Genomic DNA, 17,315 nt, shown 5'->3' on the forward strand with positions numbered 1-17,315 from the left:
TCCAAATGAAGCCTGGAATGGGAAGGCTGATGTGGAAGCCTCAAACCCACCTCTCGCCTTCACTGCACCTGGAAGCCTGAGGGAACTCCAGCAGTCTGGGCGCAGAAATCCAGAGTCCTCCAGACACGCAGAGAGGCCAGTGAGGGCACCCCAGATCTGCCCAGCTCCTCCTCTGCAGACCTGTGGCCAGGCGCGGCAGCTAAACAGGCTGGGCTAGGCTGGTAGTGTGGGCCAGCCCACCTATCGGGAGCTCAGCAGGTCTCCAAATGAAGCCGGGAATGGGGAGGCTGATGTGGAAGCCTTAAACCCACCTCTCTCCTTCACTGCACCTGGAAGCCTGAGGGAACTCCAGCAGTCTGGGCGCAGAAATCCAGAGTCCTCCAGACACGCAGAGAGGCCAGTGAGGGCACCCCAGATCTGCCCAGCTCCTCCTCTGCAGACCTGTGGCCAGGCGCGGCAGCTAAACAGGCTGGGCTAGGCTGGTAGTGTGGGCCAGCCCACCTATCGGGAGCTCAGCAGGTCTCCAAATGAAGCCGGGAATGGGGAGGCTGATGTGGAAGCCTTAAACCCACCTCTCTCCTTCACTGCACCTGGAAGCCTGAGGGAACTCCAGCAGTCTGGGTGCAGAAATCCAGAGTCCTCCAGACACGCAGAGAGGCCAGTGAGGGCACCCCAGATCTGCCCAGCTCCTCCTCTGCAGACCTGTGGCCAGGCGCGGCAGCTAAACAGGCTGGGCTAGGCTGGTAGTGTGGGCCAGCCCACCTATTGGGAGCTCAGCAGGTCTCCAAATGAAGCCGGGAATGGGGAGGCTGATGTGGAAGCCTTAAACCCACCTCTCTCCTTCACTGCACCTGGAAGCCTGAGGGAACTCCAGCAGTCTGGGCGCAGAAATCCAGAGTCCTCCAGACACGCAGAGAGGCCAGTGAGGGCACCCCAGATCTGCCCAGCTCCTCCTCTCGGTTATTATTTTCTCTACCAAAAGTATCCCTGAACGTGAGCAATGTCAGGATGCTATGCATACTTTTTTATATTTAATAAGTAATATCAACCACTTTAACCTTTCACTAGAAGATGGATGTCTAAAGGAAAGCCCAATGTTGTGCTCACAACAGAATATGGTACCCAGAGAAGGTTCCATACACATTCATTGAATGCATGTATACACAGTTACCAGTTACCATTGAGTACTGGGGGACAATCCCACCGGCATCGCCATGATAGATATAGACTGCCCCTGCAAAGTCGTCTTCTTTGGGTGCACCAATGGCCACATCTGAGGGAAAAAAACAACTCTGGGTCAGAATGCCATATGGAATAGTATGTGTGGATTCTTGAACTCCATTTATCATGTCAGAGGTCCCTGATCCCAGACATTCTTGGCTAATCATTGAAGCATTAAATTAGGCATATGATCTCTTAGCTGGAGAAAAAAATGAAAAGAAAGTTATAGAAGCTGAGAGGACTTTTTTCCCAGAAAAGCTTCTACCTCATCCTCATAAGAAAAAGTACTGAAACACTGATATAAAGAATAACAAGCTGGGTGTAATGGTTCACATCTAAAATCCCAGCACTCTGGCAGGCTAAGACAGCTTTGGGTACTTAGGGAGACCTTGTACTTGTCTCAAAATTTAAAAAGGGTAGGGAATATTGCTTAGTGCAAAGATAGACAGATAGAGAGAGATGGATTAATAGACCCACTCTAATCTCTTTCAGAGAGGGGAATTCTATAGACAATGGTTACTGTGTAACTGAGAAAGTCAACTTGATTCCTAAAAAAAAAATATATAGAATGTAATTAATTTCCCCAAAAAGAAAAATCAACGTTACTCTCGCAAATGACAGCTTCTGAATCATAACCTAGGTATTTCTTACTTTTTGCCCCTTGCTTCTCATGAGCCATGTCTGAAGAGGTGTACTTAAGGGCAGAGTGCATACATCCCCATGATCTTAAGATAGCATTTATGTGTTTGTCCTCTCTTCCTTTCCCTCTCCCTCTCCCTTTACCCTACCCCTCCCTGGCCAGTGGAATGAGGTAGCAAAGGAACCCAGATACCCAACCTGGGCAAAAGCAGAACCCCAGCCTTGAGGATGCAGCTTCCCTAAACCCTAATGTCAGTACAGTGCATACAGTGAGGAAAGAAGTATTTTAATAGGTCAGAGGAGAAGCCAATGGGCTGTGAAGGACTGGTGGCAGAAGAAAGTTCATCAAACTTCTTAGTCACCAGAAGCCAGAGGACCCATCCTGAGGTTGACTTCCCCTGCAGAGACAGAGCAAAGAAGGCTGAACTCCAAGAAAGAGCTGCATAGAAGCAAAACTCCAGTGGGCTCAGCACTCAGTTCTGGTGTCTACATGGAGAACATCTCTAAGAGTTTCCTCTCTCCCCATAAAAATGCTGATGGACTTCCAGTATAGACCAGGAGCTCCAGAAGTAGATAATGCCAAGAGGACAAAGTCACTCTGACACTGGACCTACCACTGTGCCTGGAGGAGCTCTGCGCTCCAGCAGAGACCTCGCTCACCTGCGAACCCATCATCGTCGAGATCCCCCAGGCCGGCGATGCTCTCCCCAAAGTGTGCATTGTAGGCCCTGTCCCCGGTCAGGGCCAACTGCTCCTCAAGGACTCCCTGGGAAACAGGACAGAAGAAAAATTGGCTGAGGAAAACACAGAACCAAAATTTTTTTAATTTAAAAATATAAATCTAGAGCTCAGAGCTCCTAGATCACACTCACTGACAGGAAACACCTAGACAGAAGCACAAGAATCCAAATTTCTGTCTCCTCAGGGCAAAATGAGTGCCTTCTACACAGCAGAAAGGTCTCCAATTGCTGAGATATGTGTCAGAGGCAAGAAGAGTGTCACATTGGCCAATGGCCACATGTCACTGTCCTCATACTGACAGAAAAGCCAGCCTGCCTACTACACCTCCCCACAATATCCCCTGGGTTTTCCTTATGGCATAACATTGTTGCCAAAGTTGTTTCAAACAAGGACATATTTTTCTCTTTCTCTCCTGTGCCTTTCAGTCATATTTCTAAGGCCATTTGCAAGGTGCATGTTGATAGGGGAGATCACAGCTCTGAAAATTCAGGCACCTCATCTGGACAGAGGTAGATAAATCACTGTGTTTACAACCATGTGTGGCTCAGATTCAAAATTCCTGAGCAAACACTAACTTACAGAGAGAGGAGGGCCACTGGTGTACAGTGGCAGTGAAAACCACCCAAGAATACCCACTCTGCTCCCAACCACTGGGCATGTGAATACCACGTACTGAAATGCAATCTGATGTTTTGAGAAGTAAGAATGACTAAACCCTCCCCAGTGGAGAGACACGTTGGACCCATCATACACACATGAGCCATGCCATGAATATTTGGTCTTTCTCATTACCAAATCTCTTTCTCTATAAACACAACTTTCAATTGAAAACAATAAAGGTGTGATGATTTCTTGAGTCAGTAAAAGCTCACCCCAAAATACAAATAAAAGTCATCCTTCAGTGTCTGTGAGGGTAGTGCCAGGACACCTTGGAGTCTAAAATCTGCAAATGTTTGAAATCTTTCTATAAATTTTCACTGTATTTATATATATCCTATATACACATTCCTATGTACTTTAAATCATCTCTAGACTACTTATAATTCTAATACATGGTAAATGATATTCAAATAGCTATTATACTGTATCACTTAGGGATTTGCAGTCTGCACATGGTCAGTAAAGACAATTCTTTTTGCTACTGTATGTTCAATATATGGTTGACTGAATCTGAGAATGCACAGCCATAGATCCAGAGAGCTGACCATAAGTTATTTCTTCCCATTAGTGTGAGGAAGAAGAGGAAGTAAACACAAGTAGCTAATTCCCTTTGTGCACCCAACACTGTATATGCATCCCCTCATTTACGGACTTTCCAACATTATAGACAGGAAATTGAGGCACTAACTGCAAACTATTTGTTTCATCACACAAGATATAAACTAGAAAACCCAAGAACCAAGCTCAGGTCCAAACTCAGGTCCAAACTCCAGAGTCATCACTTTTTCACTCCTCCACATTACCTTACACTTATTAATCAAACAGAATATGTTCCAACATAAACAAAACACTCTGGAGCTTAGGGTAATCATATAGCACTAAAGTACATTAGGCTAGAGGTGGAAGGAGGCCATACATGGTTGCCTCATGCTCAGAGGAGATCTGGGAGAATTGTTATGCTCCCAGATTCTGCCCCTGACTTGAACACATATTTGGGCCATGCAACTTCTTCGTTCTCCTGTACATATAATGGTGGGCAGCCACTAGCTGTCCATTATTCCCAACTATAGAATAACCATTTCATTTTTCCCTGTCCCTGCTCCTAGAATGTCAGTGGGGATATAGGTATCAAAAGGTCCAGGATAAACAACTGACTTTAAAAAAAAATCAATAGCTTTTCAGACCCCAATAAGGTAATAGCTGGGAAAAAAATCAGGAAAGCAATTCCAAACACAGGAGGTTAAAAAAAAAATACAATACTGAGGAATCAACCTAACCAAGGAGGTGATGGACCACTACAATGAAAGTTTCAGAACACTGGAGAAAGAAATCAAAATAACTAGATAAAAGACGGGTAGAACAGCCATGTTCATGGATTGGCAGAATTGATACTGTTAAAATTGCCATAATACCAAAAATGATCTACAGATTCAATGTAATTCCCATCAAAAGTTCAATAACATTCTTCACAGAACCAGAAAAAACATCCCAAAATTCATATGGAAACAAAAAACCCAGAACAGCAACAGCAATCTTTTGTTTTGTTTTTATTTTTTGTACCAGGGATCGAACTCATGACTTAGTGCTTGCCAGTCTGCTGCTTACAGCGCTGAGCTAAATCCCTGGTCCAGCAACAGCAATCTTAAGCCAACAAAGAACACAGAAACAAACCCATGTAACTATGGCCGTCTATGGCCAAAGGAGTCAAAAACAAACACTAGAGAAAAAGGTAGCCTCTTTAACAAATGGTGCTAGGAAAACTGGATATCTATATGTAGAAAACTAAAATTGAATCCTTTTCTCTCACCCAGTACCAAAAAGAAAAAACGTAAATTCAAAATAAACTAAGACCTCCATATAAAATCTGAAACTTTTGAAACCACCAGAAGGAAACATTTGAAGCCATAAGCAGGCAAAGATTTCCTAAAAGAGACTCCAACAGCACAGCAAGTAACAGCAAGAATCAACAAATGGGACTCCACCACACTGAAAAGTTTCGGGGCCACAAGGGAAACAACCAAAAAAGTGAAAGACTAACAACAGAATGGAAGAAAATCTTTCCGGCTATTCTACTGACAGAAGATCAATATTTAAAATACATAAAGAACTAAAAAACACCAAAAAATAAAATGAGTCGATCAATTCATGGACTATAGACATTTCTCAAAAGAAGCACAAATAGCCAATAAATATATGAAAAAATGTACATCATCTTTAGCCATTGGAGAAATGTAAATCAAAACTATACTGAGGCAGGTGTGGTGATACATGCCTATAATACGAACACGTGGGAAACTGAGGCAGGAAGATCACCATGAGTTCAAGGCCAGCCTACGCTACACAGTAAATCTGAGGTCATCCTAAACTACATGGTTAAAGCCTGCCTCAAACACACACACACACACACACACACACAACTATAGAGTTTCCATCTCATCTCAATTAGAATGGTTATTATCAAGAATACAAAAAAAAAAAACCTTTTTAAAACCATAAATGCTGAAAAAGGAATCTTCTGTGGTTCTGGTAGAAATGTAAATTAGTACAGCTACTATAAAAATGAGTATGAGCCTCTTCAAAAAAAATAATCCTTAGCATAAATGCTGATCTTGGTTACTTTTCTCTCCTTACTGGGGCAAAATATCCCAAACACAAAATGAAGGAAAGAAAGATTTATTTAGCTCAGTTTGTGAACATTTCAGTCCATAATCAGCTGGCTCCAAGGCAGGGTGGCATGGCACTGGGACAACACTTCAAGGCAGCCACCAGCAAAAGTAGTCAGTGCACAAAGGGGTAAAAGCAAGTCTCTTTCCCTCCTTTATATTGTAAACAAGCCACCGCCTGCCCTCTGGGGTAGGGCTAGCACTCACAAAATCTCCTTGCCCTCCTCTTGCATAGGATGGGTATATTTACTAAGTAAGAACCCTGGCTCTCTGCTCAGTCCCTTAAACTTCTAAACTTTTGAAGTTGACACAATGTACCAACCATAACAAAACCCTAACCAATCTAAGTATACTAAGAGGGATACCTACCTACCCATGTTTATTGTAGCACAATTCACAACAGTCAAGATATGAAACCAGCCTCTACAACCATCAGCAGTAAAATGGGTAAAGAAAATGTGTCACAATACACAGTGGGGGTATTCAGCCACAATAAAAAATAAAATTCTGTCATTTACAAGAAAAGGGATGGATATGAGACCATCGTATTGAGTGAAATATAATTTTCTGATTGAAATTTTATGTTTAAATTTTTAAAAATGTATTACACTAAAAGACCTATTTCCAGTAATCCTCCTCAAAATACTCTTCTTTTTTGGTACCAGGAATTGAACTCACAACCATGCACTTGAAAGGCAGGCACTTATGCCACTAAGCTAAATCGCTGGCCCAAAACACTCCTTTGCTTCAAACATATTTATCCCATTATTCTTGCCACTTTTTGAAGCACTTCTAGAAACCCTTTCTTTGTGAGTATCTTTAGATGTGCTGCCATGGCTCCATGACATCCTAAAGAGACTCAAACCTTTAACTTTCATGGTTGTTCTAACTGGAAGAGCACAGTGCCAGATCCATGAACACAGTGAATGAGGTCGCACCATCAAGTTTTGAGTCTCTCTTCCCATTAGATGGCACTCGGCAGCAGAATACATATTTTTTATCACATGATAAAGATATAAAAGAGGACTTTCAGAAGTGTTTCAGGAAGTACAACAAATGATGGAATAAATGTGTTTGAGCCAAGGAAGGTTGTTTTAAACGAGATTCATGGCAATATGTCTTTTACTACAATAAATTTTAATCATTACTATATATGTTGACCTTGTAAGCCAGATTCATACAGAAAAAGCATGCCAGATTCAAATCCTTACCTTACCACTTCTCAGCTGTGTGACCTAGGCCATGTAACTTCACTCTCTGGGCCTCAGTTTCCTCATCTTAAACTGGAGACCCTTGATATCATGTATATATCTCAGGCACACTTTCATAGAAAGCAGAAAAAACAATGCCGAGTACACAGTCAGTGCTTAAAACTTGTTGGGAAGGTTTCTTCCTGGCGCCTGTATGTTTGTGGCTCTAACATTGTATATGACTTCCTGCCAAAAGACCATTAAGTGTCCCCCTAACAAGAATTTAGTCATTTCAACTCCTCCGGATAAAGTGGCCCCCTGGGCATTCAGAAAAGGGTGCTTAGTCAGTACTGGCTGGACACATACCCCTCCCTCCCCATACCCGCATACCCTCATTGCCAGAGCCAGTGAATAAGGTGGATACTCACGTTTCCTCTGTTGATGTAGACGGTGACCTGCCCCTCATCTCTGACCTCGGAAAACATGGGGGCACCCACTAGCAGGTCCGAAAGGCCATCCCTGTTCAGGTCAACTGCGCATAAGGAGGAGCCGAAGTAAGAGCCCATCTGCAACCAAGCCGAGTTGCAACAAAGTGTTCAGTGTCCACCCTTGCACGCCAAAGCCCTAGAGTGCGCTGGTTTGCTAGTTTCAGAAAAACTTGCTCCTGGCCCCTCCAAGGCTATAACAGCTAAGCTACCCCACCCTCCAGGATGTCCAAGGAGACTGAAGTACCCAGCATCCACAGGCCTTCTGATTATCCTGAGACCAAAGCTAAGCAGCTCAGAGCACCCTTTTCCAGGAGAAGATAAACACTCTAATCCCTGGAAAACAAGGTACTGTTTTTTAAAATGTAAGCTGAGGTTACAATTTCAGGTTAAAAACATGAAAAAAGTGCCTATGTATCCGACATTTGACAAGGCCAAGCAAACAGGGACGTTTGACATTTTACAACACAAGGAAAACATGAAAATAAATGTTGCATGGGGAAACAGGGTATCATCCCCCAGTCCTGAGTGTAGCTACAGACAAGCTAGAAAGGCATGAAGTAAAGTGACAGAAAAAGGTACAAGTCATAAGACTGATGAGAGAACACAACTAGTTATATTGGCTCTTTAAACATAGCTTAACCTGGACTGGGGATTTAGTTCAGCAGCATAAGCGCCTGCCTGACAAGTGTGAGGTTGTGAGTTCGATCCCTGGCACCACAAAAAATAAATAAATAAATAAATAAATAAATAAATAAATAGCTTAACCCATGTTAAGCTATGTTAAATCTGGAATCTTAAGCCCAATTACCGATGGGATCCAGGAAGGTAGAAAAACAGGTGTAAGAAAAATAATAACAATGCAAGAGTTCTTATAGATGGCAAGTGATGGTCCCCGTGTCTAGGTGACAAGACAGAATGATGGAGACAGCAGCAGACAATAGCCCACAGCCCCAACTAAAGCAGCAGATCCAACCCAGCTGCAACTGCACCACAAGGAAGGCTGACCCAGAAGGACCAACCATCCAATTCTCCAAGGAAGCCAAAACTCTAAAATTCTATTTGAAACACCTGTTTTTAAATGCTGATTACTTAATGCAGAATAAAAATGATAAATTAATACTACACAGATGAAACAAAAACTTTTGTAAGCTGTATGCTCCCTAAAAGCTGCCAGTCTGAGATCTCTTAACAACAAAAAAAACTGCATGCTTTTAAAATAAATGTTTTCAAATAGAAGTGCTCTGGCTCCAATGACCTGAACAAGCATTTCTCTTGCTATTGGAGTGTGTTTACAGATGATCCAGGGCACTTTGAGAGGACTTTAAGTACTCCAATCTACCTCCTGCACCTAACGTTGGCACTGGAGGACTTTGCAGTGGCCACTCAAAAACCCTTCACTAGTCACATGTCAAAGACAAGTGCCCATTCTCAGGGTCATGAGAGAGGTTTGGAAACTAGGTTTGGAATCACAGAGGGTGGGAAGGACAGAAATTGAGTTCCAGGCACTAATTCAGTGATCTTGCCAATCTGCCTATCGGAACTTTAGGAATAGAATCTAGTAAGACACAGGCAGGACCCTAAAGGACAAAGCCAAACATTGCTCTCTCTGGTAGAGCCCCATAGGAATTATTTGTTTCATTCCAGTGGGCTATTTAACTTGGCATCTTCAAAGGTGTTAAATCAAAAATCCCTGCATATGGAGTTTCCTAACTTTTGAAACACAAACACTTCACATACTCAGCTAATTCAATAAAACCTCAATGTGGCAATGCCATGCTTTAGAGGGTCCCTTGACCATAACTTCCCATCAGCCTAGAAGTTCAGAGGAGTGTGTCTGATTTAATGTCTGAATCACACACGTATTAATGGTATTTATGGGTACTTTTTGTAAGATGTCAATCAATAAAGACCAGAACCAGTTTTTTATTAGTGTTTTTCCTTCCTCATGAAGAGCCAAGATGCAATCTGACCAAACACTAGGCAAACAAAAACATAAGTAAACTGCCAATTGCCTAGTTGGAACTCTCCTCTTTGTGTGTGGCTCCAGACAAACGGCTTTAGCTAAAGGCATCCTTTGAAAGTCTAGGGTCACGTCCTGACAATGGAGACATCATAGAGCCAAAAATATCTCATTTCTTCTGGTGAAAAGCAGAATAAGATGGATAAGGAGAGGTAATGGCCTATTTCAAAATCAAAGGAGGTACTCAGAGAAGAAAGTAAAGTCCAGAGGGCTCAGAGGGTGAGGAAGGATGTAGAATAACTACAGGACAAGGCAAAGGTTCTGAAAAGAGATATCCTGAAGTAAAAGCAAGACACAGAGGTATGGAGCTGGAGGGCAAAATACCTGGGCACCTCTGTCTCCACCTCAGAGAACCTCACATATTTTGTCACAATAAGAACATTCAAACCAACAAGTAAGCATGTCTGTCCTAGAATCTGAGTACAGAGTCCTCAGGACATTTGCACAGGGAGTTCTTGGAAGTTTTCCTGATCCCCCTCACATCACCCACTCAAATCCACTCCTAAAAACCTGACCCAAATTAGGCTCAGAAGTAGCCAGGTAAGTTATTATCCATGGGTCTTAAAAAGAAAGGCCACAATCATATTGCTTATTAAGCAAGACAGTAGGCATTAATGGGGCCAGTCCTGGGCAGAGGGGGCAGAAAGTGGAGGAGGAAGAAGAAGGCACAGGAAGATACTCAGAAAATAGGGTGACAGGTTGTTTGGTTTGGTACCGGAAATTGAACTTGCGACCTCAGGCTTGCCAGGTAGGCACTGTGCCGCTGAGCTATATCCCCAGCTGCCTAGGGTGATGGGGTAAGCCCCACAATTTGCTCTGAAGAATCTCTTAAATTTATGCTTTCAAACCCAAGTGATCTGAAATGTGGAAGCCATGTGTTTCCACAGTACACACATTTACTCATGTATTGCTTTTTGGAGAAAGATCCTGTTGGGAGAGGAGTATTCAGGCTTTCTGTGCTCACTGGGATCCTTTGTATCTCAAGTGGCATGTAGCTATTTCTTTTCAACCTATAGAGGTTCTTGAAGTCTTTTCTGCAAAATTGCTCCCAGTCCCAATGTTGTTGCTTTGGGGTTTTAGAAATGTTAAAATAACACAAGCTAGCACAGTTCTCAGGGGAAGCAGAACTGTTGTGAGGAAAAATGCAAAGTAAGATTTAGTGCTACATTTTTTTTAAATTCTAAAGGTTATAGAAATTACACACTAAGTGCATATAACAGTAAGGTTTCTAAAATTACAGTGGTGCATGCCTGAAATCTCAGCTACTCCAGAGGCTGATGCAGGAGGATCACTTCAGTCCAGGTGTTCACAGTCAGACTAAGCAACATAAAAACCCACAAAAAAGGTCCAGTTATAAGTAAGATTGTTGGAACTCAGGATATGGTTTACCATCCTAACAACCTAAAATGACTGCAGACTGGCAGAAGCAGATTTAGCTCAAGGTAGGAAAAAAGTTGGGCAGGGAAAATGTGGCCAAGGAAAGCTTGTCTCAGAGAAATGATAAGTAAAATCTTTTTTTTGTTTTGTTTTGTTTTTGCGTTCTCCTATCTTTCAGAGACTCCTTCCTGAAAAGATTTCAGGCATCCTTTGCTTCTTCTCAGAGCTACAAAGCCTCCACCAAAACCAGCCTCCAGATTAGGCCACATCCCCTCAACCTACACTGCCCTCTAGGGCAGCAAATCTCCACCTCACCATCCTGTTGATCTAAGCCACACTAAAGGTTACAGGGTCGAGTGGCCCATGAAAAATCCTGCCTATTAATCAGAAAACTCTCTAACTCGCATGATTTTCGGTCGCAGTATAGTATGATGCAAACCTTCAGGAAACAGAGGAGATAAGGGAGAGAGAACACATGACATAGGCAGATAAATCTCCTCTAGGACTAATGGCAGAGCCACCTTCTGAGCTATTTATAAGAGGAACTAAGTGGTTTTTGGTTCAGATTCTCTTTATGACAACAGTCCCCTGGCAACAACATGAGGTCTGAGGACACAGGAAAAGAAGGCAGTGGTGCACTGATAAGATAGGATCCTGCATCTTTTCAAAGTAATCACCTACACATAGCAGATCTGCTACCTGCACTCAACTGCACCTACTGTCTCTAGAAGTACAGATGTGTTCATAAGACAGCCAGACAGAAGGGGACAAAGATGAGAGGCACAAAAAAGCAGGAGAGAGCATGTATGCCTTTGGATGATGGTATCTGGACTGTGACAACCTTTTCAAATGCTACACTAAAACTTGGCTATGTACAAACCCATCTTGCTATGCAACATTTTCTAAAATGAGCATGAATCTCATGAAATCTGCTGGTTATACAGAGTGCTAAGAAGGAGAAGGCACCAGTATGCAGCCAGAACCATCATGAAAACACAGGGCACAAGTAGGCCCTTTACCCTAATTTTCTAAGTGGAACTGACTCCCATATGATCTCATCTCCCACACAAAAAAATCACTTATTCCAAGAAGCTCACCTTTTTACCTGATGCCTGAAAAATCTTAATTAATGTGCCTGATCTTCTGTCGGCTCTAAAAATATAAACCTAGGGAATGAAAAAAAATCTAGTTAGGATAGAAGCAATGACTACAGATATTTATCAGCATCCTCTATTTAAAAGTCAGGCAGAGGGCAGCTTGCTTATGCTGGCTGATATTAACGAAGTAAGCATAACTCTCACATTACTAACTCTGCAGAAAAGTATCCTTTCATCCTGAAGTGAAAGTTACCTGCACTATTTCTGAAACATAGAATTTATATAAGTCATGTACCATCTAGGAGCTTCCAAATTATTAGCAATTCAACTCTTAGAAACACTGTTTCCTTTCTTAAAATAGTCTCTTCAATCTTATTAGTTAGAACTTTAACGGCTATAAGGCAAAGGGGTAGACATGGGCATTTTAGACAAAAGAAAGTCTTTCAAAGTGATTCTACATCATATTATAGTCAAGGAATCTGCTTGGGCGAATATCAGCCTAACTTGGGAAATGCAAAGTTAAACATTAAGTAAGTTCCTTTCCTGTCAAAATTTTCAGAGCCTTTGGTATGGGTATTTAAATGGTGAATGCCACTGACCTTTAACTTCCTAAGTGTACTTCACTGTTTTTTTTCAAATTACATTTTACAGAAAGCCTATCTCGTGAGAAACAGACTAGGGGACCCTCCTCTAGGACAAGGAACAGCCATAATACCATAAAGGATTCTGTACCCTTATACCAGAAATGAATGTCAGCGGTCCATCTTGGGGTCCTTAAAGATTAAGTCTGTGTGGGCCCTAATCCCTGGGAATGTGGAACAGTCAGTAACTCCGTCACCTCTGACCAGTTTCCCCAGTTCCTCTCAGATCATGCAACTGAAAGAAGTGAATTCATGCTCTTTTTTGTTAACTGGATCCAGGACTCCCTCTATCAGTTATAAATATCATTCTTGTCCTAAGACCTATCAGGGACAATGCAGTATTCACAATTATCTTAGGAGAAAAAATATAATCGAATTGAGTTTTTCTGTAATTGGCAAGAAAAGAAAGCCACTGTCACTAATACAAAGCATCTGCACTGCTATGAACTGAGAGTGGGCATTTTTAGGGACACCATGAAGATGCTGGTTGGTATGCAGTCCTTCCCCAGAAGACGCCATCAATTCAGCAAGGTGCACAATGCTCTCCTTCTGCCACTTAGAGGAATTTATGTGATTCAGAAAAACCTAACCCTCTCTTGGAGTTATCAGAAGTTCATCTGATTACAGCCTTGGTTTATATGGTTTTGTTTTCAAAGGACCTCTCTCCATGCCATCAGCATTATGGAGGAGAGTAATGCTCCAGAAATAAGAGCAAGGGCTCCTACCCATGAAGATCCACAGAAACGACCCTCATAAATATTTTTCAGTTATATCAGTCAGCTGGATTCTTTAGCTCCTGGATCCTCTTGATATCTTGGCTAAAAGCTCCCATAAATGGTAACCTCAGTCCATCTGGGCTACTCTATAATGCAGATCCCACTTTTCTAAGCCATGGAAAATAAGGCAGAGTTTATCACAGGCCAGCCCTTATCACAGGCCAGGACACAGAGTAGTTCACTATTCTACTGTTCAGTCTTTCCCATCAGATAACCAATGGAGCTTGTTAAAAACAGAGTCCCGAGCCATCTGAATCTCCCCCACCGGAGTTCTTGCACCCTGAAACTAAATAATCAATAAGCATAGTTCTTCACAATTTAGGCTCCAAGAGGTCATGTCTCCCCAAGGAAATCAGCCATGATCCATGGGGTCCTTCCTACACTCTGGGCAGATACTTTGAGAAAGCCAGACCCACATACTCTCAAACCAATTTTGGGCTCCACCAATTGTGGGAACTCACTATCCCTTCTAAAAGACTGGGGAAATAAATGAAAATCCTGGCACAAAATAAGGCCTTCTAAAGACATCTGGAACACACACCTGTAATCCGAGCACCCAGGAGGCTGAGGCAGGAGGATCACTGTGTGTTCAAAGCCAGCCTGAACTATATAGAGACCCTATCTCAAAAAAATATTTTCAATAAATTTTTTTAAACAAAGATACCTGAGACTAACCTGATTCTGTGAAACCAAAGCCAAATCTTAGAAGGGTTTGGGATAGTAAGGACCCATAAAGAATAGTCATAGAACAACACACATCCCAAATCAACTGCAAAAGTCTCAGAAGAGAATGCGTAGAATTAACAGTGTTAATAGTATTCGCATTCTGACTAAGCTTTTACAATAAACTCTCAAAAGTGACTTAGAAGGGAACTGTCATGGGTCCTCACTGTAGAGTATCACTAACCTGCCAGCAATCTATGAGAGTGTTCAGGTGAAAGTCAGTTAGCAAACCTCTATAACAGGGGAAGATGCTCCCCACTTCTGTCTGCCTTCTGTCACACCATAGGGTTTTTTCCTCACCTTTCCAATGCCTTCATCTTGTGGGGCACCTCCAACCACATCAGTGCTGGATGGGTGAGAGAAGTGGCCAGCAGTCACTGCGTAACCTGAACAGATGAGTAGAAACAAGGACAGGCTTGAGAAAGGTGCTTGTGGAAGAAAAATGCACACCAAATGAAAAAGTTTCTCAAGCATGTCCCTTCTCTGGACATCACACTGCAGTTATTCTGGGAACTTAAATTAGCAGGGAACAAACAGCAGCTGTCAATCTTCTCATGCTTAAATGGCTCATCTCACAAAAAGGCATACTCATAGGACACAGGAACAAAAGGGAAAAAAAAGTAGTTTCTCAATGTCCTCTCTGGGACAGGTATATGTTAAATACTGTTTCTTATTTTTATGATCTATTTTATCCACACAAGTGAGGTGTAGAATTGAATGGGTTGGTATAAAGTGCATAGCACCCAGATCTATGAAGTGAACACAAAGGCGCAAGAGCGCACTTGCCTCGCACGCACAAGGCCTCAGCTGCACTCTCCATCACCGCCAAAAAGTGACTATAACACAGAAGCATAACCCAGGAAGTTCACTCATGGCCTCTCTCATGGTTAGTATCTAACCCACAGGCAGTCATCATTCTGACTTCTATCACTAAGTACTAGATTCGCCTTGTGGTGTGTAATAGTCTATTTCTATCACTGAGTAACATGCTGTTGTATAAATACAACACATCTTTATTTTCTTGTTCATGGGTATTTGTTTTTAAATTGAGGCAATTACAAAAAAACTACAAACATTTTATATATGTCTTCGCAGGTCATTACTTCTTTCAATGTAACAACTCTATGCAGAGGCTATGATTGATTCTTCTGTTTTGAGGATCTGGAAATGGGCAAAACATAGCCAAACAATGTTCCCAAGATCACATAGTAAGATTCAGATCCAATCTGTGTGACTCTATAGTCTCTGCTTCTGACCATTATGTCATATCCTTCCTTAGAGAAGGTGAAAGAAGCTGACAAAAGACTCATGATGGACAGCCAGTCAGATAGTCAAGAATTTGAATACAAAAGGATCTAGAAACTAAGGGGAAAGTCATCTGAGTTTAATCAAAATAACTGCTGCTTTCCAATCACTTTCCTGGCAGGCTGAAGCACTCTTCTGACCAGCAGAAGCCCATTCCTTTTCATCACCCTCAAACCTTTATGCTAGCATTATAAGTTGAATTTTGTGATGACATATATCATTAATTTTCACCATGAAATGATCCATTTTGATTCCTCACGTAGCTGACTTCTTTCAGACTGGTGGTTCATATTGCCTCCAAGTATCATGCGTGACAGCTAAGGGCCTCTGTCTTACACACAGGGAGAAACCCTAAGCCCCAAGTTTCATAGGACCTGTCACTATCAAACTGAGCCATCTTCTGCATTTTTGATTCAATGTACACATGCTGAGTCTTTATGTATATACTAGGCACCACAGCAAGTCCTGGGAATGTGATACAAAATCCCATCAAGGTGTTAGTTCATCAGGGTGTCAGTACCAGTGACAGGTGCTGTCTCAGTAGAATGCACTAGAGAGGCAGCTCAGCACTGAACCCTTCATCAGAAACTAGAGCTTTACATCCAACTTTGCTGCTATAGGACATATGACCTGGGCAAGTATATAACTTCTTTGTACCTAAGTTTCTTTACCAATAAAATGTGGCTAATTAAAATAGCTACCTTACAAGATTGTGTCAGGAATTAAAAGAAATAATACACAGAGCCAGGTACAGAGTAAATGCTTAACAAATGACAATATGGAGGATCTGGGTGAACACAAGGACACAAACCTCAAAGACTCAGTAAAAATACTATTGGGACTGTGTTACTGGGAAAATCACTTGGAGGAAGAAGGAAAAAGACAAGTCATAAACTCCCTACTGCTACCTAACAAGGAAATTGCCAGCAACTCTATACCAAAAGGGGCCAGAGGATTCCCTGGATTTGAGTCATAAGCAGTAAGTGTGAAAAGACATTGTTTTGTCATTATTAGGCTTTCCTAAATTGAGCTTTCAGTCCGAAAGTATAGAATTTAGGGCATGAATTGAGTCTTGTAATAGTCATTTACATACTAAGCAGACAGTCTATCTCTGTTCTTGACTGCTACCTGACGTCTGCTACATTAACTTGTATATATCTCTTTCTAGAATACTAAAAAGGTTTACTGAAATAAGAAAAATTTTTCTGAGCTTTTAATTAAAGTTTAGCATTAGGATTGTCATGATCGTTTCTGGTCCTTATTACTCTGATTTGTCACCAGGAAGCTGAGGCCCCCATCCAAAGGGATGTCACAGGGAAACTAAGATCCTTCATCACTCATTTGGATATGACCATGTGAACCTGAGTAACTGCTGAAATGAGGAAATAAAATGATTGCTGCCCTAGAGGCTCAAACTGTTTGCTTTTTAAATAAATCACGCAGGTTTAACTCCGTTCCCTCCTTTGCTTTCTTCTCTACCTTCTGTGTGTGGCTAGATGCTAAGGTGCTCTAGCGAAAAATAACTAATTAGCCAATTCCCATCAATAAAGCAGTAACTCATGACTCTATGGTAATGGCTTCCATTTCCCCTTTCTTACCTGTCATCTCCCCAGCTACTTACCCAGGTAGGTGTATCTCCTATTCATGATTGTTTCATCGTTGAGTTTAAAATAGGTGTTGTCTGTGAGGTTCAGCACTTTGACTGTCCCAGCCCAATAAAATGACCCTGGGGCACCCATCACCACCAGCTCCTACAGAAAGAAATCCAAAGGTA

At 42.0% G+C, this 17,315-nt stretch overlaps 1 protein-coding gene across 1 annotated transcript in view; it reads right to left on the reverse strand.

The window, feature by feature from the left end:
* Window positions 1–17,315, reverse strand: part of Itga9 (integrin subunit alpha 9) — a 410,762-nt gene that overhangs the window by 331,250 nt on the left and 62,197 nt on the right. Inside the window, exons 6-11 of the mRNA XM_063260331.1 lie at window positions 17,163–17,292; window positions 14,537–14,622; window positions 12,097–12,165; window positions 7,543–7,680; window positions 2,521–2,626; window positions 1,179–1,273 (exon numbers count right to left, since the gene is read on the reverse strand). Of these exons, the coding sequence (XP_063116401.1) occupies window positions 1,179–1,273; window positions 2,521–2,626; window positions 7,543–7,680; window positions 12,097–12,165; window positions 14,537–14,622; window positions 17,163–17,292 (624 nt within the window). The remainder of the gene's footprint in view (window positions 1–1,178; window positions 1,274–2,520; window positions 2,627–7,542; window positions 7,681–12,096; window positions 12,166–14,536; window positions 14,623–17,162; window positions 17,293–17,315) is intronic.

This window comes from Cavia porcellus, unplaced genomic scaffold (genome assembly GCF_034190915.1).
Source record: "Cavia porcellus strain 051 isolate PalLab524CR breed Dunkin Hartley unplaced genomic scaffold, mCavPor4.1 scaffold_13, whole genome shotgun sequence".
NCBI classification, from domain to species: domain Eukaryota; kingdom Metazoa; phylum Chordata; class Mammalia; order Rodentia; family Caviidae; genus Cavia; species Cavia porcellus.